The sequence below is a fragment of the Hemicordylus capensis genome, chromosome 16 (genome assembly GCF_027244095.1).
Source record: "Hemicordylus capensis ecotype Gifberg chromosome 16, rHemCap1.1.pri, whole genome shotgun sequence".
Lineage (NCBI taxonomy): Eukaryota > Metazoa > Chordata > Lepidosauria > Squamata > Cordylidae > Hemicordylus > Hemicordylus capensis.
Window position 1 is genome coordinate 8828460 of NC_069672.1, and position 27174 is coordinate 8855633.

Here is a 27174-nt window from a genome sequence, read left to right on the forward strand (position 1 = left end):
TATGGGACTTCCGACTACAAACAGACAAACATCTGCCACACAATACACCAGATATCACTGTAGTCGAGAAGAAAGAAAAACAAGTCAAAATAATCGACATAGCAATACCAGGGGATAGCAGAATAGAAGAAAAAGAAATAGAAAAAAATCACAAAATACAAAGATCTACACATTGAAATTGAAAGGCTGTGGCAGAAGAAGACCAAAATAATCCCAGTGGTAATTGGCACCCTGGGTTCCAAAAGACCTCAACACCATCGGGGTCACAGAAATCACCACCAGCCAATTACAAAAAGCAACTTTACTGGGAACAGCCTATATTCTGCAACGATATCTATAAGAACAACAACAACAACAACAACAGCATTGACAATAAAATTCTGGCATCCCAGGTCCTTGGGAAGGACTCGATGTCTGGATAAAACAAACCAGTCAATAACACCTGTCTGACTGTGTGAACAAAAATAATAATAATAACAGACATCTATATCCCGCCCCTCCAGCACAGCACAATACTGCCTGGGGAGGCTCACACAACAGCAGTAATGCAAAACGGACTAATAAATCGTAAGATTACACGTGGAATAAAAAACACACCATTTATTGGCTGCTTAGCCCTGATCAACAGAGCTCCACCTACCTCCCCTCGGAACTACACCTCCCAGCATGCCCCTGGCTCCCTGCTTGGGATTTCCCCACCCCTTCCGCTCTGGGCCTGCCGTCCGCTTCCTGCCCGGGAAGAGACCGTTGATTGGCGGGCGCCTTTGAACGGACGGAGAGCTGTCTCCCCCCCCCCCTCACGTGCGCGCGCTTCTTCCCGCTCCGGAGAGCCCCCTACCTCCCCCACCCTCCTCTGTCAGTAAGGGCGGGGGCCAAGCCACTCTCCCCACTCCTGCCTGTGCTTTGGGGGCCCCCCCTCTCCCTATTCTCCTCTGCCTCTCAGGGACAGCACCCCCTCCCTGAGTGGGGGGGGGGGGCAGCCCTCCCCCCTTCCTAATTAGTATTTCACATTTTCTGCCAGGGCTTCAGGGCCACCTTTCCCTTCCTCTCACCGCCCCCCCCCCAGCCTTTGAGTGGGGGGGCAGCATCTCTTCCTCTAAGGGGAGGGTTGGCTGTTACCCCCTTAAAAAAATTGAGAACTCCCTCCCTCCCCCGCCCCCCTTGAGACCTCCCCCTCCCCCCTTTTGAGAGGGGCAACAGCCTCTTCCTTGAGGGTGGATAAAGGGTGGGGCAGGAGGGGGGGGCTTTTTCCTTAACTGAAATTTTTGATGCAATTCTCCCCCCTAAGTGTGGGGTGTGGCTGCTTCTCTGCCCCTCCTTGCCTGTCCTGTAGGGAGTGAATTGCAGCATCTCCAGTTTTTTGGGGGGGTTCTTTCTTTCTTTCTTTCTTTCTTTCTTTCTTTCTTTCTTCACCCCTTGAAGCTGGGGTTCATCCTCCCTCCTTAAGGCCCCTGAGAAGCAGCCCCTCCCTTGAGAAGCAGCACCCCTTTTCTTAATTTGGGATATTCTCCAATTTGGTGTTGTGTGTTTGTGTGTGTGTGTTTCATGTCACTTCATCCCTCTGCCTTGGAAGTATGTCTATTTTATAGGAGGTGGGGGCGCCTTCCCTCTGCATTTGGCAGGCATTCCCACCTGATTCTGATTCTTAACTGCTTTTGCGGGCATTGGAAACAGCTTGCCAGTGGGGTGTGTGTGTGTGTGTGTGACAGCACAGCACCACCCTTGCGAGGCTGGCTTTGCCCTTCCCCCTTCTGATTGGGCTCAGCCACCCCCAAACGTCTCCCCCACCCTTTGGACAACATGAACTTCTCGGAGGTCTTCAAACTCTCCAACCAGCTGTGCAAGTTTTCCCCAGATGGGAAGTACCTGGTGAGCTTAGCCTTCTTGTGGTGGGGTTGATGATGGGTCTGGGGGAGGAATGAGGGTGGGGCAGCAGAGGGCAGGTAGACAGAAGGAATGGGGTGTGTGAGGCATCACATGGGGCACTTCAAGCAGCCTGGGCTTGTTTTTACAGACCCTTATGGTGTGTATGGCTAGTGATTTGTTTTGATATGTATTTATTTGCAGGAATCCACGGATTTAGGCTTAGCTAATCCCCTCTCCCCCCCCCAGATCCTTTTCTAGCACACAGGTAGAGGTCTCGGGAGAGAAGAAGTGGGTCTTTTGTTGTTTGCACTGGGATATGAAGAGGGTAAGAAACTGCGGGAGCCCTCTCCTACTCAAAAGGGATGCCTGCTGTTTTCTTCTCAGAAAATGCAGTGGAAAGGAGACCTCTTGGGAGGGAGCAGGTCCTTGTGGACATCTGCTTGCCAGAGGGCAGCAGTGTTCTCTCTAACTGGGATTCCCAGATGTTGTTGACTACAACTCCCAGCATCCCCAGCTACAATGGCCTTTGCTTGGGGATTATGGGAGTTGTAGTCAACAACATCTGGGAATCCCTGTTAGAATACTGGAGGACAGGAGGCACTTGCCTCTGGTGAGCTGGAATGTGGATTTGTGGATGCCTCTTTGTTCTTACCCTGCCCTTTTCCTAAGGGACTCGTAGGAACCCAGGATTCTCAATGTTGGGTCCCCAGATATTACTGGACTCCCATAATCCCGAGCTCCAGTGGCCTTTGGTTGGGGATTATGGGAGTTGAAGACTGGCAGCGGCTTTGTGTGGAGGTGGTGTACATACCTGCCCCACCTTTTATCCTCTTAACAACCCTGCAAGGGAGATTAGACTGAGAGAGAGAGAGAGAGAGTGTATTTATTTATAACATTTATTTATAAAATGATTGTAAAATTAATATTTCTGTATTTATTCAATTCATATACTGCCCTTCCTAAAATGAGGGCTGAAGTTGGCTCAGAGAAGTTTACTTTAAAACAAACAAACAAAAAACCACATAATAAAACAATTAAAATCAGAAAACATTTAAAACCAGATGACAACTAAAACTAGATATTAAAAGCCAGGCTAAAAAGATGGGTCTTTAAGGTTCTCCTGAAGGCATCCAAGGAAGATAATCCTTTTATACATCCTCGGGGAGCACATTCCAACACTCAGGGGCAATGACTGAGAAGGCTCGACCCCAGGTGGTGGCACCCAAAGATGGAACCCTCCTGATGATGTTAATGAGCAGTGGGGATCTTGTAGAGCAGGCCTGCTCAACTTAGGCCCCCCAGCTGTTTTGGAACTACAACTTCCATAATCCCCAGGCGGCAGCAGCAATATAGGAAGATGCTGAAAGGCATCATCCCATACTGTGTGGGAGATGGCAATGGCAAACCCCTCCTGTATTCTACCAAAGGAAACCACAGGGCTCTGGTTGCCAGGAGTCAACAAAGGGTGGGTTTAAAAAAATAAATAAATCCCTGCCCTTGCCATAGTCAGGATTTGGACTGATACCACCCGGGAGGGAATTTGAAACCTCAGATGCTCTTCCCGGAGCGGCTCCATCCCCTAAGGAGAATCTCTTGCAGTGCTCACACATGTAGTCTCCCATTCATATGCAACCAGGGTGGACCTTGCTTAGCTAAGAGGACAAGTCATGCTTGCTACCACAAGACCAGCTCTCCTCCCAAGTGTAGTACTGTGGTGATTTACAGAATCTACACCTTCTAATGGCTTCTGAAGACACTGCAAAGGAAACATTGTTCTGTCCAAATATTATGTAACCATAATTTAATCTCATTTTATTTGAACTTGCTAATATATAGGAAGCTGCCTTATACCAAGTAGGAAGGCCATTGGACTATCTTGCTTAGTATTATCTGCTCTGACTGGTAAGAGCTCTTCTGGGTTTCAGACAAGGGCCTTTCCGAAGCCTACCTGGAGGTGCGGCCGGGGATTGAACCTGGGACCTTCTGCATGCAAAGCAAATGCTCTGCCACTGAGCTGTGGCCCCCAACACCTTTGTCACAGGAGCTGCCTACAAGGTGTGCTTTAAGAAAGCATTGTCTCTCTCTCTCTCACACACACACACATACACACACATGCGCACGCACTGTTTGTAAACACACGACAAAGAGAAGAGCTGGTCTTGTGGTAGCAAGCATGACTTGTCCCCTTAGCTAAGCAGGGTCTGCCCTGGTTGCATATGAATGGGAGACTTGATTTGTGAGCACTGGAAGATATTCCCTTTAAGGGATGGAGCCACTCGGAGCTGCTCTGGGAAGAGCAGAAGGTTCGAAGTTCCCTCCCTGGCAGCATCTCCAAGATAGGGCTGAGAGAGACTCCTGCCTGCAACCTTGGAGAAGCCACTGCCAGTCTGTGAAGACAACACTGAGCTAGATAGACTGATAGTGTGACTCAGTATATGGCAGCTGCCTATGTTCCTATTTTGTTAGACTCCTTCTCCTCCTTTGTGACTCCTGCCTCATCAATAACCCATAGCTATTAGTTGTATAGCTGTTATTGTTGGGAGAAGGTTCTGTTGACTGAGAGTGAAGGACACATGAGGGAACCTGTCCAAGTTCCTTGTGTGGTAGAGAATGGAAGAAAATACCAAAGATGGCCTTGCTGTCTTGACAGTCAGTGAGTGGCAGCTTTTGTTATCTTGCACTTCCGTATCTTTTGGGAGGGAGCTGGTCTGATGGTAGCAAGCATGACTTGTCCCCTTTGCCAAGCAGGATCTGCCCTGGATGAATATGAATGGGAGACTACATGCATGAGTTTTGTACGCTATTCCAATGGGGCCGCTCTGGGGATGGGGCTGCCCTGGGAAGAGCACTTGCATGCAGAAGGTTCCAAGTTCCCTCCCTGGCAGCATCTCCAAGTTAGGGCTGAGAGAGACTCCTGCCTGCAACCTTGGAGAAGCCGCTGCCAGTCTCGGTAGACAATACTGAGTTAGATGGACCAAAGGTCTGACTCGGTAGAAGGCAGCTTCCTACGTCCCTATAAAAGGTGCTTACACGGAGCTTGCAATATTCTATAAATGTAATCTACTGGTAGATGATGTGTTAAAAATGTTTATTTTGCTGTCCTAATATATATATTTTGTGTAACACTGTATATCTCCAGCCCATCCCACATAGCTGACTTCAGCTGAGCTCTTTTGTTCTTCTTCAGGCTTCAGGTGTGCAGTACCGTTTGGTGGTCCGTGATGTCAAAACCCTCCAAATCCTGCAGCTCTATACCTGTCTGGACCAAATCCAGCACGTCGAGTGGTCTTCTGATTCCCTCTTTATCCTCTGCGCGATGTACAAGCGAGGAATTGTGCAGGTGGGCACCGATGCAGAACACTTTCTCTTTTAGAACTTACTAGTTGCCGGTTTGAAGCAGCGATATAGGAAGATGCTGAAAGGCATCATCTCCTACTGCATGGGAGGAGGCAATGGTCAACCCCTCCTGTATTCTACCAAAGAAAACTACAGGGCTCTGTGGGCTCCAGGAGTCGAAATTGACTTGGTGGCACACTTTACCTTTTAGTTGCTGAATGGAGGGCATTTTAGCAAGTATTTAATTCAGCTTCACTAATGCTCTCATTTGATAAAGCCCAGCCACTTCGAAAAACTGAAATGTTGGGCTTGTCTTAGCAAAACTGTGAAGGGTTGACAAGAACAGGCCATTAAAACAAAATGCTTGTATAATCCCCCAGGTGCAACACTGAGGTCGCATGTACTTCTTCTATAATGGGTAGAGAGCTGGTCTTGTGGTAGCAAGCATGCATTGTCCCCTTTGCTGAGCAGGGTCCACCCTGGTTTGAATTTGTATGGGAGACCACATGTGTGAGCACTGTAAAACATTCCCCTTAGGGGATGGGGCCGCTCTGAGAAGAGCATCTGCATCCTTACATTGCGCAAGGTTTCAAATTCCTTCCCTGGCAGCATCTCCCAGACAGGGCTGAGAGAGACTCCTGCCTGCAACCTTGGAGAAGCCGCTGCCAGTCTGGGTTGACAATACTGAGCTAGCTGGACCAAGGGTCTGACTCAGTGGAAGGCATAACCAGATGTAAATAAGATTCCTCACACTCCTCCCAGTAACTCGGTGCTAAACCAGATATCAAGGGGACTCAGTCCATATAAACTGGACATACAAGGAGCAAATCCCATTGACTTCAGTAGAAATGAATTTTTCTTTCTTTCTTTCTCTCTCTTTCTCTCTCTCTCTCCCCCCCCCCATCAATTTTTCTTTGGTTTTCGATTTTTGTAGATCATTTAATTAAAACACAAAATATGCATATTTTAAATAAGTATGTAATTGACTTTGCCTGTGTGTTTGTTTGTTTATTTATTTTTGACTGCTGTGTCTTATCTGTTGATTGATTCTGTATTCTTATGACAATATTGTCAGCTGCCTGAAGAACATTTTGATAAACTAAATATAAATTCTTATAAAAATAAGAATGAAGGAAATGGATTGAGTATACATTCGAACAGAGAGTGGGCTTGATCAACTGAGGTGTTACCGATGTAGATTGAATCATAGAGTTGGAAGAGACCTTAGAGGCCTTCATGCCCAGGCTCTGCTCTGTGCAGGAATCTGGAACATGGGAAGTCAGATCACTGGTCCATCTGGCTCACGAGCTCTGACTGGCAGCGGCTCTCCAAGGTTTCAGGCAGGGGACTTTCCCACCCCTACCTGGAGATGCTGCCGGGGAGTGAACCGGGGACCACTGAGCTACAGCCTTAACCCCTGCTACAACATCCTGAACAAATGGCCGCCGAGCTTCTGTTTGAAAACCTCTAGAGAAGGAGAGCCGAAACAGACAGATATCTGTCAGGAATGCTGTAGGAAATGGCTGCATTGAGCCAGGGAGTTAGACTAGAAGACCTTCAAGGTCCCTTCAGACTCTGATTCTTTCTACGTCAACTGAGAGTTTGAGCCCAGTTGGCCAAGCCCAGTCCTCAGGACGATGCATGCTCTCTTTCCTTTCGACCTAGTGCATAGACTGGCTTTAATATTCTCTGGAAATCTGCTGTATCTTTTGTCTGTTCCCTATTTGTGAACTATGAGCAGTAGTAGTGACCTTCACAGGGAAATTGTGAGGACTATCACGTCAATGATGGCCAGACGTTCTTGGAAATAAGACCACACATTAGGAACATAGGAAGCTGCCCGACTGAGTCAGACCATTGGTCTACCTAGTTCAGTATTGTCTACACAGACTGGCAGCGGCTTCTCCAAGGTTGCAGGCAGGAGTCTTTCTCAGCCCTATCTTGGAGATGCCAGGAACTTGGAGTCTTAGATGGTCTTCTCAGAGCAGCCTCATTGCTTAAGGGGAATATCTAATAATTTTTTAAAAGTGTGGCCCACACATACCTAAAAGAAACAAGCAAATGTAACCTTGTCTTGCTATGTCATCTAGAGGCGACTCATGGTTGTCACACGTGATTAGAGGAACATCGGAAGCCACCATATACTGAGTCAGACAATTGGTCCATCTAGCTTAGTTTTGTCAGCATGGACTGGCAGCGGCTTCTCCAAGGTTGCAGGCAGGCATGTATGTAGTGTTTTTGCCAGCCTGACATAAGTTTCACATTAGTGGTTAATACCGTATACCACTTTTTAACATAAGTTCTCAAAGTGGGTTACCTAGCAAAATACATTTCCCTGTCCCAAAAGGGCTCTCCGTCTAAAAAGAAACATAAGATTAGACCCCAGCAACAGCCACTGGAGGGATGCTGTGCTGGGGAGGGATAGGGCCAGTTGCTCTCCCCCTGCTAAACGTAAGATCATCGCTGCTTTAAAAAGTGCGTCTTTGCTCAGTCAGCAGGGGTAATAACAACAACAACCCCCCATGAGATTTTGACTCTAAAGTGCATTGGGTATTTGATACTAAAGAACCCTTTGCCAGCTTTCAAGACCACCATACTCCTTACGGCCTCAAACGTCTGTAGGCAATTGCCTCTGATGAACTAGGCTCTTGCCTGTGAAATGTGTGTCACCGTAACCGTTTTAGCCTTATAAATGTGCCCCAGCCTTGCTTCTATGGATACACGCAGCTGTTCTCCGGGAATGTGTAGCAATATATACAGTCAAGGAGGGGGGAAATGACTTACTTGGGCAGTGGGGTCCAGTGCCAGTCTTTCATGGTCTTTGCTGGTCGATGCTGATGGGGCTGTGCGTGCTGACCTGGCCGTTCCCTTCTCCCTTGACTTAGATCTGGTCCATGGAGCAGCCAGACTGGCACTGCAAGATCGATGAAGGCTCCGCTGGGCTGGTGGCTTCTTGCTGGAGCCCGGACGGCCGTCACATTCTCAACACCACCGAGTTCCACGTAAGTGTGAAGCCGGGGCTGTTTCTCCAGGATATCAGATGTTGCTGTCTGCACCCTCACCCCAAAATAGCACGAAGCCCTTAAAGCTACAGTGTGCTGTGAGGCTTTATTGTGTGTGTGTGTGTGTGTGTGAATACACACTTCCTGCTTAGGTCTGTATGTCCAGATTTGGGTGAGGAGGGGAGAAGTAGAAAGGGAAGGATCGAATGCCCTCCCAAAACTGTCTGGCTCAGTCCTGGAACTAGCGAGAGATGTCTTAAGACAAAAGCTGATGATGGTCTGTGTCACCTTCCTCAAAGTGCTTTGTATACGTTCTCTCAGTGACCCTTTCCAGAAGCTCACATGGTGGTTTTTTTTTTAACGAATCATTTTTATTAAATCTTTTTTTTTGTTTTTTACAAGTATGTAAATAACCGATCAAGAAAATGTATGTTAGTGAATTCTGTCACATTAACAATGCAGTAAATATACTATACTATAATTATATATACAATATTATATATTGTACGGTAAATATTATAACAATGCAGTGTAATATTTACGGTACAGTAATCTTACAAACATCCTGCCTGAGAGATTTTGAATGTTGAGAAGTTGAAGCTTGTTGTCATGAGAGAGAGAGAGAGAGAGGTGGGTGGAGGGAAAGGTTATAAGTCCAGTGTTAAGTTTTCCTCTGATTAAGTACATCACTCCAAAAGCTCTTACAAAAGTTAGGAGGGGAGGAAGCAACATAGTGAAGAAAAAGGAGCCATATGTGAATAAAGAGGTTTTCTTTGATTAATCCTTCTCTCTCTCTCTCTCTCTCTCTCTCTCTCTCTCTCTTTCTTTCTTTCTCTTTCTGTGGACACTTCTAGGTTCTCCAAAATGTGGCTGGCATACTGAGGCAAATTACTCAGAGTAGTCCCATTGAAATTAAAAGGGCAAATTAATAATTGTCCTGACTTCTTTTATTTTCATCCTGTATTCTTGGGAGGTCTTGAGAAGTGTCTTTTCTGTTTTTAGATCTGACTTGGTTCTCGCAATTCTGCTAATTTATTTGCTCTTTTAACCTTGATAGATCCATTCGTTCTGGGAGGGCTCAGTGTTATGTCCTCCATTATTTTCGAGGGCCAGTTTCTAGGCATTTCACACGGACAAAAGCTGTTTCCCTGTAATTCTGATGAGATGGAGTCTGTTTTGTGTTTGTGTTTATAGTATAGAGGACTAAGGGAACGTTGGTTGCATCTCTTATCAGTACTGTTTTCTGGGAGATCTGACGATTTTCTTTTTGTGGGGGTTGATGGCTCTAGTTCTATGTAACTTTAAAAGTTGGCAAGTTCTTAAATATTGTTAATAGCACATCCTCAGATAATGGAATTAAATTTAAATGGAAGTGGTGATTCCCTTATGTTCAGCAGGGGGAGTACAACTGCCCCTGTCCAGTCCCAGCACAGAATCCTTGCTGCTGTCTCCCTTGTGTTTTCTTTTGGGATAGGAAATCAATTTATTTTGTGCTTAGCAATAATCTGTCTATCTGTTGCCTGATATGAGCATCTCTAGACGGTGTACACAATTTAAAGCACAACAAATATAAAACGGAGTAAAACCAGTTAAAACAATTTCACAGAATAAAAAGTTAAAGCAATCTCATGAGATAAAAAACTCATTTAATTTTAAACTGTTGCAATTATTTTTATCTCATGTGATCGTTTTCTTATTCTGTGAAACTGTTTTAACTGCTTTTACTCTGATTTTAATTTTAATTTTAACTTCAGTTAAAAGCCTGAGAAAACAGGTGTGTCTTGAGGGTCTTCTTAAAAGCGAACGTTGAAGGAGATGGGAGCATATTCCAGAGCCCCGAGGCAACCACAGAAAAGGCCCGGTCCCAAGTTGCCACCAAACGAGCCGGTGGCAACCCTAACCGGACCTCTCCAGATGGTCTTAATAGATGACAGGGTTCATGACAGAGAAGGTGCTCTCTTAAGTAGCGCCTTAATAAACATAAATATTATTTATTTTCTGTGTAAGCTTCTTTGAGAACTTTTGTTGAAAGGTGACATACAAATACTCAGAGCAGTAAATTGTATCTCTGTGTTAAATGTATTTTTAAAAGCTGGTTGTATTATGATTGGTTGACTAGTGAGTTTGATTGGATTTTGATGAAGATGAACAAGCTTTTACATGGTAGACCAATATTATCTCCTTAGTACAGGCGCAGCGGGGAAATGCTTGACTAACAAGCAGAAGGTTGCTGGTTCGAATCCCCGCTGGTATGTTTCCCCAGACTATGGGAAACACCTATATTGGGCAGCAATGATATAGGAAGATGCTGAAATGCATAATCTCATACTTTGTAGGAGGAGGCAATGGTAAACCGCTCCTATATTCTACCAAAGACAACCATAGGGCTCTATGGGCACCAGGAGTCGAAATCGACTTGATGGCACACCTTTACCTTTACAAGCGAACCAGCGTGTGTGTTCATTCTTGCCTTGCTAATTCTTTCTTTTAACCCATGATTCTAATGGGGCAGTATTGCAAAGTCCCAGTAGTGGGGTGGTTTTAATGGCATGAAAACTATTTCAGTTACCTCATTTTGCTGGTCAGATGCATGCTTAACTTGGCAAAGAGGCACCTTTTAACGTGGTGATTCTCTTTATTCAGCAGGGGGAGAGTAACTGGCCCTCTCCACCCCCAGCACAGCATCCCTCTAGTGACTGCTGCTGGTGTCTATCTGATGTTTCTTTTAGATTGTGAGCCCTCTGGGGACAGGGATCCATCTTATTTATTTATTATTTCTCTGTCTAAACCGCCCTGAGCCATTTTTGGAAGGGTGGTATAGCAATTGAATTAATAATAATAATAATAATAATTTTCGGCTAAGATACAGTCTGGTTTGTGTTTTCCGCATTGCTGTTTGCAAACACCATGTGTGTGGACGGGGGGGCGGCTGGCGGATATTTATTACTAGCCAGCAGTACTCCATTTGACCCTGCAGGATTTTCATTAAGCTTTTGCCAAGTTGGCGTGTGTGTGTGTTTGGGATAGACTTTCCCTCCAGCTGTAAACAGGTTGCTAAATTAACTTGTGGAAAACAGCTGGCCGGGATATGCCCGATGTCGGTACTGTGTTGACACCCGGGTCCTCTAAATCCACCGTCTGCCGGAGTCGATTACAGGCTAGACGTTCTGAGAGAAGCACTTGAACGCTACATAACAGCACCGCATTACGTCCATCATCCAGCTCAGGGATCGCTTGGAAAATTCTCTCTCAGCCGTTCCTACCACGTTTTGGAGACTTAACGTTTTCACATAGCAACGGCTCGCTGTTATCCTTACTCGTACTTTGCGGCTAACCTTAGGCCACTGCCAAGGGTGTAGCCATGGTTTAGGCACACCGGAAGCTGCCGTATACTGAGTCAGACCATTGGTCTATCTAGCTCAGTCTTGTCTTCAATGCTGAAGCAGGATTCTCAGTAAATTCTGGCGAGAGATGGGCGCTTCTGTTCAAGAAAAGTTTTAGTCTGCATCTGGAACCCCCCCAAACCTTCTGGAACAGAATGAGTTTTTTGGGTTTTTTTTGCAGAATGGCTTTTGATGTAATAAAGTACAGAGTTGGTGTCAGGCCTTGCTGATGTGAGCCAATTACATCCCCAGTTTGTGTATCATCATTGAAGCACTTGAAGCCTTTGCTTGTATGTGGCGAGCTATTCCAGCTGATGCCTGGTATCTCCTGATTCTGTTTTCCTCAGTGTTCATTCTAGCAATTTGGGTTTAGCTGAATGTCTGTGTCACCCTTTTCCCATTCTGCCATAAAGATTCTGCCATGGTTGTGCTCCATGCGCCCACAGCGCTCGGACTCCCTTTTGGTTCTCCGAAAGAGAAGCCTTCCCATTCAGAGACATTCATTAAGGACGATGATGCATCCTGGAATTTTGGATTTGCACTGGAATTTTGGCCCAACTCTCTTCCTAGGTTTGGCTTTGCAGTGCCCAGCAGGTCCCCTAAAGGTAAAGTGTGTCGTCAAGTTGATTTCGACTCCTGGCGACCACAGAGCCCTGTGGTTGTCTTTGGAAGAAGACAGGAGGGGTTTCCCATGGCCTCCTCCCGCGCAGTATGAGATGATGCCTTTCAGCATCTTCCTATATCGCTGCTGCCTGATAGAGGTGTTTCCCATAGTCTGGGAAACATCCCAGCGGGGATTCGAGCTGGCAACCTGCTTGTTAGTCAAGCATTTCCACCTAATGCTCCTAGAAGTTGAGGTGAGCTTGCAAAAATAGACTCTGTCGGAATGGGGCCGTGGCACAGTGGCAGAGTATCTGCTTTCCATGCAGAAGGCCCCAGGTTCAATCCCGGGCAGGCTGGGTTGGGAAAGACTCCTGTCTGAAACTTCTGAGAGCCACTGCCTGTCAGTGCAGACAGTCCTGAGCTAGGCAGAGCAGTGGTCTGACTCTGTATATGGCAGCTTCTTATCTTCCTGTATAGCAGCCCCTCCCCACACAAATCGGTGTGAATGCGGGGGGTGCATTGCTCTGTTCCCTCTAAGGCGTGCGCATGTGTGCACGCTCACAAGTTTTTGGATGTCTGCTTAGTTCAATTTAGATCCCGCTCGGGTTGAACCAGGAAGGCCCCATTCTGAATGCAGGTGCACACCCGCTACCTTGATACTGCCACCCAGAACAAAACTCATTCCGCATGGAGATGAAAAAAATTAGAGGGACCACTGGTGCATTGTGGCTCTAATCCTTAGTAACTGTAAATGGCTATATTGGTTGAAAAATACTTTCTGTCGAGGAATGTGCCCTGCATAATCCCCTGAAATCCCGTGCTGACAGACGCAGCTATGGAAGGAGACCCGGTGACCTAGTCAAGTCTGGGACAAAAGTTGACAGTCACTTGAGACGCGAGGTTGTTTAGGCTTGGGTTTTGTGCAGAGAAAATGGGCAGTTTTGCCATCTGCCCAGAGTCTTCAACGTTGGGGTGAAGCTTCTCACTTAGCTCTTCAGACTGTTTATCACACTGCTGTCGAAAATACCTCTTTTTTCCCCCCTCAGCTGTTTTACGGCTATTTTAAAAATGCTTCTGCTACCAATCCTCCCCTGCACTTTGTAGCAAAACAGCTGTACGCTTCCCAGATTCGGTATCAGCGAGTCCAAAAATGTTAATTAAGCCAATAACTTCCATTAGTGTAGAAGAGCTGTTATGGAAAAGTTGGTTGGAAGGAAAGCCCGCAGAGAGGGTGAAGTAATCGAGACGATGCAGAACTGGTCTTGTGGAAACAAGCATCCATTGTCCCCTTTGCTAAGAAGGGTCTACCCTGGTTTGCATTTGGATGGGAGACTAGGTGTGAGCGCTGTAAGAGATTCCCTTCAGGGGATGGGGCCGCTCAGGGAAGAGCACCTGCACGTTTGTATGCAGAAGCTCCCAAGTTCCCTCCCTGGCAACTCCAAGATAGGGCTGAGAGAGACTCCCGCCTGTAGCCTTGGAGAAGCCGCTGCCAGTCTGTGAAGACAATATTGAACTAGATGGACACTGACTGACAGCAGCTCTCCCAAGATTTGCCAGCCCTATCGGGAGATGCTTCCAGGAAATGGAGCTGGGATCTTCTGCATGCCAAGCCGATGCTCTCCTATTGCAGTGGGCCCATCCTCGAGACCATAGGAAGCCGCCTTCTGCTGAATAGTCTCTTGAAGATTTCCCAGTGACAGTCATGCCATAAAGCTTGCTTAAAAAGAGAAAAAGAGAGCTACCATATTACGCTGTTTCTGTTCAGTCCCCACTCGGACATGGTAGGGAGTGGTTCTTACATGGCTCCATGCGGCAGGGTAAATGTTGAGCGAAGCCACTTCTGATCACACTCCCGGCATTGAGGGAAGCAGCCCCTCCCCTCTGCTCTCCGAGTTTTGTTTTGGTGCAAGCTCACATGGCATGTCTCCATATTTTCCTTCTAGCCCATGGGGCGGGGAAGAGCTTTCTAAAGAGCTACATCTAAAGAGAGTATCTCTCTCATCATGCTAATGATTCTACATCGGTGCCTCTCCCTACTTGCTCCGGTGTCTTCAGAAAAAGTCACTTAACACCAGCATTAAAAACCCCAGAAATACGCCGAGATAAGCTAGAATTTGCAAGACAAAGCCCAATTGGTGTGTGGAGTGGGTCCAGGGATCTCGAAGGGACTTCGGGGTAGGTTTGGCTGGTGTGTGAATGCACACGCTCTCTCCCATTGTGGGTAACAGCCCTGTCTGTGAAGCCTCACGGTACTCCATACGACCAGAATGGTAACCTGGAGCTGAACATACCACAGGCTTAGCGACTGAGCAGTTCAGAGGGTTTGTAAAATACAAGATACTTGAACTTGAGTGGGGTCGAGCACAGTTAACGGGGCAGCCAGGACAAGCAAGAGTTGGGGGTTGCCCTGACTTCAGTCTTGTGTGATCATCTTTGAAAATAGAGTCTCTGTGTGGTCCAGCTCTCTCTCTGTGTGTGTGTGTGTGTGTGTGTGTGTGTGTGTGTGTGTGTGTGTGTGTGTGTGAGAGAGAGAGAGAGGGAGAGAGAGAGAGAGAGAAATTGACAAAACAAGGGCTTCCTGCAAAGAGTGCTGGATCAAGTCTTTTAAGCAAGTGTGAGCACTCAGGATCTTGTAATAGAGTAGTTATTTTTTTAATTGAACATATTTTTATGTGTTATATAAAAAACTTGAGTCTCTGGGTGGTTTACAATAACACAAAATAAATAACAGAAAAAGTTAAAACATTACAGCAATTTAAAATTTTAAAACAATGTTAAAACTATTAAAACAGTATTTGATTAAAAGCCTGGGTGAACAAAATGTGTCTTTAAAGACTTTTAAAAAAAAATTGTCGGAGATGAGGAGGCTCTTATTTTAGCAAGGAGATGCTGCCGGGGATTGAACCTGGGACCTTTGGCATCAAAAATAGATGCTCCGCCACTGAGCTATGGTCCCATCCTGTAAACCAGGACTGCACGACATAAGGCCTGGGGACTGGATCTGGCCCACGAGGACTTTTTTACTGTCCCCCTAGTATCCTGCAGCATCATAGGAACTGGAAACCACCTTACAGCACTACCCTGTGCGTTTTTACTTGGAAAGACAGTGCAGCCAGTGATCATGCCTATGATTACAGCCCGGAATTGCAGCAATTTAGGGAGGGGAGGGAAGAGGATTGAGTATTAATTTTTGGTCTGGCACGCCCTCCAGGTGCCCCACTGTCTCGACAGGAATAAGGCCTATTTTCTGGCCATTATCCTTGGTTAAAAATTATGGGTCCCTTAATCAGGGGAGGGATCGGCCAGTAACTAAAACTGCTTTTGTTCATATTTTTAATGATAATTTTAATGTCATGATTAATGTGCTGAAAATTGACCTTGGCCTCCACGCGTCAGGTTCTGGTTGCTTTTGGCCCCCGGGGACATTTAAGCTGTGCGCCTCTGCTGTAAACTCAGCCCTTGCTGGAGATGCTGGCAGGGACCTTCGGCATGCAAGGATGCAGACGCTCTTCCCCTGAGCTACGGCCCCATTAAGGGGAATACCTCCTGGTGCTCTTGTCCCATCCAAATGCAAACCAAGCTGGACCCTGCTTAGCAAAGGGGACCAGTCACGTGCGCTACCACAGGACCAGCTTGCCTGCCCAGTTCCTGCGCGGAGCAGAGGGCTGCATCAGAAGATCTCCCAAGTCCCAGCCGACTCTTAAAATTTCAGAATCGCCCGTTAGAATTCATATGCTGCAGCCTGTATCTTCCTTCACCTCCCCGTGTATTAATTATTAATTATTATTATTATTATTACTACATTTATATCCATTTATATAGTTTATATAAACTATACATTTATATAGTTTGTGCTGTGCTGCCTGGTGTTGCCAACTAACACTGGCTGCGCAGTTCATGGAACAGAAAATGATTCATGTAAACCGCCTTGGGATTGTTTTGATGAAAGGCGGTATATACATTTAATTAACAAAGTAACTAACTAAATAAACGGACAGTCCTGAGCTAGATGGACCAAGGGTCTGACTCTGTATAAGGCAGCGTCCTGTGAGTGTTATCCTTGTATTTATTTATTTAATTCATATATATTATTATTTCAGGCCCAGGTAACATATGCACGCCAGGGATGTACCACAACCTTTTGGTGTGGGTCCATACTTATTTCAGATACCTGCCTTAACATCAGACTGATTCCCCACCATCTCCCCCCACACCCTCTAACGTTCTCATTCTGTTTTCAAGAATGTCCATCTACCCTATCAAAACCAGGCTGTTGTGGGTCACAAAGATGCAATTCCAGTGGGATTTGTGTAAGAATCCCCTCGTACATTTCATGAGCAAAGATAAACAAATAACTTCCTCTGTCTCTTTCTCTGTTTCCAACAGCTGCGGATAACTGTCTGGTCCTTGTGCACAAAATCTGTGTCTTATATCAAGTATCCGAAGGCCTGTCAGCAGGGTAAGTGGAGCTAACCTAATACAGGAAAGGTATTTTTTTTAAAATGTATTGTAGCAAAGACTGTGGTGATCTGGGTACATGCAAATCCCTTCCAACTGCTGCTTAATATCCGTCTGTGGGAGGAGTACAGATGTCTTCTGGTAACTGTGCTGCAAATTTGATCTTGTGGTTTTGGGTACGCAAAACTGAAACTAATCCAGCAGCCTGTTCCCAACCTGGCTAAGTTGTATTCTGTCAGTTTAAGGCCTATGTCCCAAGTGGTGGGAGGCTGCAAGATAAAGCTGTAGCATACACATCCACCTCTGTCTCATTTGGTAGCTAGTAATACAGGGTTTTGTTTGAATCCTAGTTCTGCCTGGGAATCTGGGGCTGGAAAAATACCTTGTCTATTTCCAAAAGACTTGGAAATGTTCTGATCGTTATGGATGCTTAATTGGAGCACCTGTAGATGAGAGGGAGGTACCAGCAGACTCAGGGTAACCTGCAGATGTGTCTCTTGCACAAAAATCTGGAGGAAACCCCACCACACCCCCCCCGCTTCAAGGCGACAAAAAACCAAACCAAACCCCATTGCACCTCAATGGAGTGGAATGTTAGTGGACTCAGAGGGCACTTAACAGACAACCAGATGGGTGGAGCTAAAGGGACACAGCGGTGAGGTGGGAGGAAGGAGGGCTTGAGCAAAAAGAGCAGGCTGTTTTTCAGCTCGAAGAATACTCCCTCGAGACAGTTACAACAGGATGAAAAGTAGCTGGGATTGAGCTCCGGTGCAGGGACTAACTGAGCAAAGTTACATAAGAACAGCCCTGCTGGATCAGGCCCAAGTTGGGCCTGATCCCTCAAACTTAAAGCTCGGTTTTTCTTAAGTGTTGGGTACTTAAAAGTGTTCGGGTTGCTCACTGAAGAGCACTCCAGTCATAACCTCATCGAAATAGAAAACATTTTCACCTTGAATTTGCAGAGCATTAAAAAAAAACCCCAAAACAAATTGAGATGTAGGTTTTGGCGTCCACTGAAGAGGCCAGACCTTGGAGCTTGTGGTTTGGTGGCTTCCCAGAAAGGATTGCACCGTACATACCTGTGACTGGGGTTTGCTGGGAACAGAGTGTCCTGGGGCAAGCTTTTGTTTTCCTTTCTCACGCCCCCCCGGCTTTCCATGCCTGAAACCCGGCAGTGGTGCTGAAGAGCCTTGAAGAGCCGGACGGACCAGAGCAGGAAGGATGCGTATTGTGCAAGACCACTCGAGATAAGAGAAGCCCAACAATAATGCACGTGGCTTCAGCAGCACCCAGAAAACAATGGCTTTTCTGTTCAGGGGCCTTGGGGATCCTTCTCTCTCCTTCTGGCCATCTCATTGCTTCCCCACAAATGAGAAGTGAGGGATACTGTATTGATGGTTGCCCTTTCTCCCACCCCCCCGCCCTTCCTTCCGCTTTTGTCTTGGCAGGAATCGCCTTCACCAAGGATGGCCGCTACATGGCTTTGGCAGAGAGAAGAGACTGCAAAGATTACATCAGTCTCTTTGTGTGCAGTGACTGGCAGCTTCTGAGGGTAACTGGTTACATCTCTGAAGGCACCGTTGATCCACTGCAGATCTAACCGACCCAGGGTCTTCAGCTGGCGGGGGTGGGTGGGGGTGGGGGGGTCCTCCCGATGTCAGGCCACAACCCCAAATTAGGAATCCCTGTCTTGAGAGATTGGGAATGGGCCACAGGATTGTACACTTCCCTCCTCCCCATTTAGGAAGATAGGAAGCTGCCTTATACCGAGGCAGACCCTTGGTCCATCTAGCTCAGTATTGTCTAAACTGACTGGCAGTGGCTCTCCAGGGTTACAGGCAGGAGTACCTCCCCGAGATAAGAGCACAGGAACAGCCTTGCTGGATCAGGGCCAAGAAGGCCCATCTCATCCAGCATCCTGTTTCCCACTGTGGCCCACCAGCTGCCTCTGAGAAGCCCACGGGCAAGAGCTGAAGGCATGCCCTCTCTCCTGCTGTTTCTCCCCTGCAACTGGGACTCGGAGGCTTCCTGCCTCTGAGGCTGGAGGTGGGCTGTAAACCTCAGACTAGTGGCCCTTGACAGACCTCTCCTGCATGAAGTTATCCAAACTAGTAGCCAAGACCACATCTTGTGGCAGAGAATTCCACAAGTTGATTGTGCATGGTGTGCAAAAGTATCTCCGTTTGTTGGAAGGAGATTCCCTTCCACCGAGGGAGATTCCCTTCCACCATCCCCTAAGGGGAATATCTTGCAGCACTCACAGGTCGTCTCCCATCCAAATGCAAACCCAGATGAGCCCTGCTTAGCAAAGGGGGCAAGTCCCGCTGGCTGCCACAAGGCCCTCCTCTCTCCTTGAGTGTGTGGATCCCCCATTCCCAGCCTTATCCAGAATTTAGGAGGTGTTCAAGTTCTGGTTTATATGATTTGTCAATAACCAATTATTTCCGTCTGCCCTTGTTTTTGGCAGCATTTTGACACTGAAACTCAAGACATGGCCGGGATCGAATGGGCACCAAACGGCTGCGTGTTGGCGGTGTGGGACGCCTGCCTCGAGGTGAGAGCCGCCACGGGCGTAGCTGAGGACCTTTCACCAAACGCGCTGCTACTCTTCAGAGCAGTGATCTATAAAGTGGGCTAGTGGCCCCATCAAAGGGTGGAGAGGCAGCGGCATTGGGAGAATATCCTCAGTTAGCCTCTGCGCCAGATTCTTGAGTTGGTTTCAGCTGCATTTTAAAGACCCATAACACAATGCCCCCCCTGTCATTTGCCCGTGAGATCTCAATATCCAAGATCTTGCCAGATTTGACGTATTGCTTGCATTTATGTGCCACTTTTCATCCCTAGATAGGTGCCAAGGTTGTTTACACCATCAACAAAGCACCTATTTTTAGCGCTAAAACATTCGTGTTTTAAGGAATTCATTTAACAAATACGACCAGTATTAATACATGCTTTTCAACCAATAGATGTAAATAAGTAAGTAAAGATGGCTCCCTGTCCCCAAAGGGCTCACCATCTAAAAAAGAAACATAAGATTAGACCCCAGCAACGGCCACAGTTGCTCTCCCCCTGCGAAATATGAGAATCACCGCTTTAAAAAGGTGCCTCTTTGCTCAGTGAGCAGGGATATTTCTCAGACTATTTCTCAATTACCCCCGGATAATTGAGCAAAGAGCCACCTTTTTAAAGTGGCAATTCTCTTTATTAAGCAGGGGGAGAGCAACTGGCCCTCTCCGTCCCCAGCACAGCATCCTTCCAGTGACTGTTGCTGGTGTGTCTCTTAGGTTTCTTTTTTAGACTGTGAGCACTTTGGGGACAGGGAGCCATCTTATTTATTTATTTTCTCTGTGTAAACCGCTTTGGGAACTTTCTGTTGAAAAGCGGTATAGAAATATTCGTCGTCTACGTATTCAGACTCTGTGCCACAAGAAAAACGCAGAGAAAGATCCCCTTTGGACACTCGGCACCTTGACCTTTGGGTTGTGGACGGACGTGTCCTCCGTTGTTTCCAGTCCTTGAGATGAGGCAGATCTAAAAGCTCAGTGACTGTGAGTGTTTAAAACACACTTTCTATTTCAGTATAAAGTTTTACTGTATTCCCTCGATGGCCGCCTGCTGTCCACGTACCGTGCCTACGAATGGTCACTGGGCGTGAAGTCTGTCGCTTGGAGTCCCAGCAGCCAGTTCTTGGCCGTCGGCAGCTACGACGAAAAGGTCAGCGCGTCTCAAGGTCTGCAAAGGGAGTCCTGTGTCACAGCCAGGGGTCCGTCACCTTCAGTGTGTGGCTCTTGCTTCTCCACAGGTGCGCATTCTGAACCACGTGACTTGGAAGAAGGTGGCCGAGTTTGAGCATCCTGTAACCATTGCGAGCCCAAAGACGGTAAGCTTGAGAAGACGGGGGTCTGCTTCTGCAGTGGTGGTAGTGCTTGAAGAGAACGGAGGGCAGCAATAATATGGAACATTTGCACAGCCAGTTGGTGCTCTCAGTCGCCGACATCCACTACTTAAGGCCCGTCCAGTCTTGCCTGTAAGAGGGATTTCCCAGATGTGGTTGACTACAAATACGCCCAGTGCTTCCCATCCTTAGGTACCGCGTCTGTCTATGTGAACCGCTTTGAGTGTTGAAAAGCGGTATAATAGTCGCAATAGGTATGACGCTGTTCCGTCCCTTCTGCCACCCAATGATGTAGTCCTAAGAACAGCCCTGCTGGATCGGGCCCAAGGAGGCCCATCTAGTCCAGCATCCTGTTTGACACAGTGGCCCACCAGATAGTCATGCCCCTTCGGTAAAACGTTGCGGTGCCTGACTCCCTTTTCCCTCCAGATTGTCTATAGGGAGGCAGAGAAATCGCCCGCCGTGGAGATGGACAATCTTGCTTTTCCTCCTACCAAGGCCGTGGCCAGCTTGCTCTTCAGCACAAAGAGTAAATGTAAGTTGAAGTGTGTGTGTGTGTGTGTGTGTTCTTGGGATGCTTGTAGCTTTTGAGATTATTGCCCATGAGATCCTTGCTGGATTAGGTTGGCAAACTGCTGTCTGCGTGGTTCCTTCCGCCGAAGAAGGTGCGTGGTAATGAATGCGTGGTTACTTAATCTTCCTAGGACTTCCTGCCTGGCTCCTATCCTATCCCACTCCTATTCAACATAAGGCAGTTAAGCACAATCATAATTTTGGAGTTGGCTGTCATTAGATAGCGACATAGCAACTTGCTGTCTACTCAGTCATAAGAAGCTGCCATATACTGAGTCAGACCCTTGGTCCATCTAGCTTAGGATCGTCTACACTGATTGGCAGTGGCCCTCCAAGGTTTCGGGCAGGAATCCTTCCCACCCCTAGCTGGAGATGCTGCCAGGAATTGAACCTGGGACCTCCTGCATGCAAAGCCGATGCTCTACCCCTGAGCTAAAGTCCTGTCCCCTAAATGGGAAGCTGATTTCTACCAAATCAGATCCTTGGTCTGTCTAGTTCAGTGCTGCCTACATTGACTGGCAGTGACTCTCGGAGGCTTCAGTCTCAGGGGTCTTTCTCAGCCCTCCCTGGAGATGCTGCCAGGGATTGAACCTGGGACCTTCTGCATGCAAATCCGATGCTCTGCCACTGATCTATGGCCCCATTCCCCTCACTATTTGGGGCAGACATGCAGGGTGGAGAACTCTACTTTTATTGTTGCTGGAGATGTTGGGAGTTGTGGTTCAACCACAGCTGGAGAACCAAGGTTGCCTACCCCGATCCAGTGTAGGCAAGTATACAATTGTTACTGTTCCTGCTTTTCTGGAATTTCCAGCTGCCTTCACTGCCCTGTTTCTCTCCTTCATTCCCAGACGACATTGCCCAAGCCCCAGTGTCTCTGCATCACATCAAGCCCGCCATTGATCGGGCAAATCCGAGGATGGGAGTCGGCGTGTTGGCTTTCAGCTCCGACAATTGTTTCCTGGCAACCAGAAACGGTCAGTGTCTCGGCGCCCGACTGAGCGGCTGAAGTCGGGTAGCCCCGTGCGTGGCGGTTGCTCTGTTTCCTTCTCCAGCCTCTGTTTTGCAGCCTGTGAAATGAAGAGTAACCTCCTCATGCCAGCTGTGAGGGCAAGGAGAGGAAAGCGCGTAGCGCACCTTGCTGATGTGTGTCATAAATCCTGCCACCTGTTACGACCTGGGGAGGTCCAGTTAGGGTTGCCACCAGCTCATTTGGTGGCGACCCAGGACCAGGCCTTCTCTGTGGCTGCCCCAGAGCTTTGGAATATGCTCCCTTCTGAAATAAGAGCATGTCCTTTTCTTTTTTCAGGATAGAATTAATTTTTAAAATAATTTTAATAGTTGGTTTTAATAACTTTAATGCTATTGTTTCTATTGTGTCGTATCTTAATCTGTGTTGACTTTTAAATATTTTAAATTCTGTTCACCGCCTAGACATGTACATATCAGGCGGTATGAAAATATCATAGATAGATAGATATGTGTATACCGCCCCAAGCTTCCATCCCTGGGCGGTTCACAGCGACACAAAACAAATTAAAACAGAAACAAAAACTTGCAAACAATTTAAAGCCACAAGTCTAGTTAAAAAGCCTGGGTGAACAGGTGTGTCTTGACAGATGTTTTAAAAGTTGCCAGAGATGGGGAGGCTCTTATTTTACTAGGAGCACATTCCAGAGTCTCAGGGTGGCAACAAGGAAGGCCCATCCCTGTGTAGCCACCAGATGAGCTGGTGGCAACTGCAGATGGACCTCTCCGGATGATCTCAGTGGGCGATAGGGCTCCTAGTGAAAATACCCTGGGCCTAAGCTGTTTAGAGAGTTCTTGGATTACAACTCCCATCATTCCCAGACATGATGGCCAAGGGATTGGCCATTGTAGCTGGAGATGGTGGGAATTGTAGTCCCAACAATATCTGGGGATCCAAGCAGTGTTTCCCTCCAATAGAACATCCCAGATGTTCTTGACTACAACTCCCAGCATCCTCAGCCAAAGCCCACTGCAGCTAGGGATTCTGGGAGCTGTAGTCAACAACATCTGGGATGCTTTCTTACAGGGAACACTGGACCCAAGTTTGAGAACCCCTGATAACCAGTAGCAGAAACTGCCCCTATTTTTTAAAAAAATACATGTCCCAGGTTTTCCACATTGGCTGCGTTCAGACATCACGCTTGGCGTATTCTCACACGTCTCAGGCCTGCATGCTCCCCGCTCCTCTGTACACACGAGGCGAGGGAATGTGCAGTTCCCAACCTGGTTGAAAGCCAACTGGAATCTGCTGTTGTATCTGAACCCGGCAAATCCCCACTTGTTCTAACCTCAGTTTAATAAGTCCAAATATCGACCTGGGATTCCTGGCCGGTTCACCAACTGTGTCTAGAACAAGCTGGGTTTGGATGCAAAGGGAATATCTTCCAGTGCTCACACATGTAGTCTCCCATTCAAATGCAAACCAGGGTGGACCCTGCTTAGCAAAGGGGGCCATTCATGCTTGCTCCCATGAGACCAGCTCTCCTTTGTCGGCCTGTGGTTATGGAGACCCTAAGGGAAATGCATTTGGCTTTCTCTGCTGATGGTGCTGGCTGTGGACTGCCTTAATGCTGCACTGATTGTTCATACTGAAGTCCCTTTCTTTAGTCCATATGTAAGCCCGGGACTGAGCGTACCGTGTCTGTGCTTGGAACTTGCCCTAAACGCCCTTGCTGCTGGTTTCCGACAGATAACATTCCTGATGCTGTCTGGATCTGGGACATCCAGAAGATGAAGCTCTTTGTGGTCTTAGAGCAGCTGTGTCCGGTCCAGCTCTTCCAGTGGGATCCCCGCCAACCCCGGCTTGCCATATGCACGGCGAACAGCAGGATGTACCTGTGGTCCCCTGCAGGATGCGTGTCTGTCCAAGTCCCCATGGAAGGTAAGGAAGCTGAAAACTGCTGCTGCCCAGTTGGGCTTAGTGGCCCATTTGCAGAAATGTTTTTGGCGCTTTCTTTGGCTCAGACCTCTAGAAGATGCCTTGCTCCTTTGCAGCTCTGTGTGTTGAAGCGATTGACTGGGCCGCCATGTGGTTTTTTTTTTGTTTAATTACATTTGTATCCCGCTCTTCCTCCAAGGAGCCCAGAGTAGTGTACATGGGGGATAAATTTTTCTCCCGCTCACATAACACTAGGACTAGGGGTCATCCCATGAAACGGATTGCCAAGAAGTTTAGGACTGACAAAAGGAAGTACTTTTTCACACAATGCATAATAAACCTATGGAATTCTCTGCCACAAGATGTGGTGGCAGCCAACAGCCTGGATGGTTTTAAGAAGAGTTTAGATAAATTATTGGAGGACAGGTCTATCAATGGCTACTAATCTGGGGGCTATCGGCCACCTCCAGCCTCAGAGGCAAGATGCCTCTAAATACCAGTTGCAGGGGAGGCACAGCAAGAGAGAGGGCATGCCCTCAGCTCATGCCTGTGGGCTTCCCTCACAACAACCCTGTGAGGTAGATTAGGGTTGTCTTCACCATGTCTAAATGGAGCTGAAAGTTGTTGCCAGCTGGTCCTCGTGTGACTAATGGTAAGAATTTAACGCTATCTAAAATGGCCTTAAGTTTTTCTAGATCTAGGAGGTAGCTTAAAAATTTAGGAGCCAGACCAGACACAACAAAATGACCAGACTTGGTGATGGACACTGTGGAGCGGGAGGATAAACAGGCTTCTCTTTATTTGTTTTTTTTACAAGTAACTTCCTTAAACTGCAACAGGACTGCCTGGGACAAATTATGAAATGACTCTCTCTGAATATCCTAGTCTGAGCCACGGTTAAATTTCAAAGCGCCATGGCCCCCTGGCACCTGGGATTGGTCCAGCCCTGATCTAAATAACCAAATGCATTGTGTGTGAATTGGAGTAATTCTCTGAGATAACCACAGAAGAGGGTGGCTTGTAGATAAGCACCTTGTTGACTTCAGTAAACAGGCAATTCTTACATTTCAGCCATGCTGCTTCAGCAACTAACATGCATTCCAGATGCCATATGTACATTTTAAATGCTCTCCATATTTTAGATGCTGAAGAAAAAGCCTGAAAAGGATACATACATTTCCCTTAATTCTAGCACGTTTTAGGATGGAGCCCTCAAGTTCATCCCTGCACTATATAATATATTATTATTTATTATTTTATTTAACACATTTGTATACCACCCAAAATGCAAGTCTCTGGGCGGTCTGCAACGAAACAATAAAAACAGCCGATAAAAAGATGAAAACATTTCAACAGTTAAAATGTAAAACATTAAAACTATTAAAAACGCAATTAAAACAGTAACTAATTAAAAGCCTGGGTGAACAAATGTGTCTTGACTGCCTTTTAAAAAGTTGTAAGAGATGGGGAGGCTCTTATTTCAGCAGGAAGTGTGTTCCAAAGCCTCAGGGCAGCAATGGAGAAGGCCCATCCCTGAGTAGCCACCAGATGAGCTGGTGGCAACTGCAGATGAACCTCTTCAGATGATCTCAGTGGGTGGTGTGGTTCATGGAGAAGCCGTTCTCTTAAATACCCAGGGCCCAAGCTGTTTAGGGCTTTATAGGTTAGAACCAAAACCTTGTACTCTGCCCGGAAACTTACCGCCAGCCAGTGTAGATCTTCTAAGATAGGAGTGATATGGTCTCTCCAAGATGACCCAGAGACTAACCTGGCTGCCGCATTCTGGACTAACTGCAGTTTCCAGACTGCGTACAAAGGCAGCCCCACGCAGAGCGCATTGCAGTAGTCAAGTCTGGAGGTGAGCAGCAGATGTATGTCTTTACTGTTCTGTAAGTGTCTTTGATCTCAAGAGGTGTGCAGAAGCAATCGTGTGGCAACATCTGGGAGAAAGACATCAGTGAGGTTGCTTTGATCTCTGTGTGCAGGTGACTTCCAGGTGATTTCTCTATGCTGGCACTCCAGTGGGGATTCTCTGGCTCTTCTGAGTAAAGAAAACTTCTGTATTTGTTACTTGGAAAAAGTGAAATAGCAACACCCAAAGGGAAGCTTGGCTTGTGTACTGATTCTCCAACATTTGGAGGGGAAAAAAGCACTCTCTTGCATGATATCTGTGAAGTATTAACTGAAGCCTGTATCCAGACATGGTAGTTCAAATAGGGCCGTGTGATACTTTGCTTCAAGTGCTCCAGCCATTGAAGAAGTTATTAAATCGTGGGAAACAGGAGTGCGGACATCTTCTAAAACTCCTAAGTTGCTTGTTTTAAATGTAGTGTGTATTTTTTATAGTGTGTAAACTTGGTTTCATAATGTCAATAAATACGTTGATTATACAAAGCGGCATGAAGAGACTCAAGTTCAAGCCCCAAGACTTCTGTTTTCCAACTAGTATGTTTGCTCTCTAGAGACATGAGCTTTAGGAAGACCTAAAGCTCCTTCCTTGTGAAAGAGCAAACAACATCTCTTGCTCAGATGCACTTTAAAATCCACAAGCCCACTTTTGCAGTTCTAGGAGTTGCAGACCAGCTAAAAGGCAGTTCCCTAATCTAAAGGAAGTTGCAACATCCTAGAATGAACTGCTACAGTAGTGTGTGTAAAGAGAAGTTCTCGACACCCCTGCTAACTTGGCAAAGAGGTACCTTTGAATGTGGTGATTCTCTTGTATTGAGCAGGGGGAGAGCAACTGGCCTTATCCACCCCAGCACAGTACCTCCAGTGACTATTGCTGGTGTCTATCTTATGTTTCTTTTTAGACTGAGAGCCCTTTGGGGAAAGGGAGCTATCTTATTTGTCTCTCTGTATAAACCACCCTGAGCCCTTTTTGGAAGGGCTGTATGGAAATCTTTCAAACCGGTGATTATTAGCAGTGGGAGAGCAACTGGTCCTATCGAACCCCAGCACAGCATCCCTCCAGGGGCTGTTTCTGGAATCTAGATTGTGGACAGTAGTCCCTCTAAATCTTTTTCATCTGTGTGGGGAATGATTTTTGTTCCGGGTGGCTGTTATCGAGGCAGTGTGCATTCAGAGCAGGGCCTTCCTGATTCAACCGGAACAGAATCGAAAACTTGGGAGTGTGCACATAGGCTCACACTA

General features: G+C 46.9%; 1 protein-coding gene across 2 annotated transcripts; it reads left to right on the forward strand.

Moving 5' to 3' along the window:
- The first annotated feature begins 728 nt into the window (after positions 1-728).
- On the forward strand, positions 729-26418 carry WRAP73 (WD repeat containing, antisense to TP73). 2 transcript variants are annotated; one of them, XM_053281367.1, is made up of 12 exons: positions 733-1869; positions 5054-5206; positions 8088-8204; positions 16577-16649; positions 18097-18200; positions 19116-19202; positions 20228-20362; positions 20451-20528; positions 20973-21078; positions 21968-22093; positions 23836-24027; positions 26010-26418. In XM_053281367.1, exons 1-12 carry the CDS (start codon positions 1801-1803, stop codon positions 26111-26113), a joined length of 1344 nt encoding a protein of 447 aa, XP_053137342.1. In that variant the 5' UTR covers positions 733-1800; the 3' UTR covers positions 26114-26418. The 2 variants fall into 2 exon arrangements, with proteins under 2 accessions (XP_053137343.1, XP_053137342.1); XM_053281368.1 differs by lacking the exon at positions 8088-8204 and having other exon boundaries at positions 729-1869.
- The last annotated feature ends 756 nt before the right edge of the window (positions 26419-27174 follow it).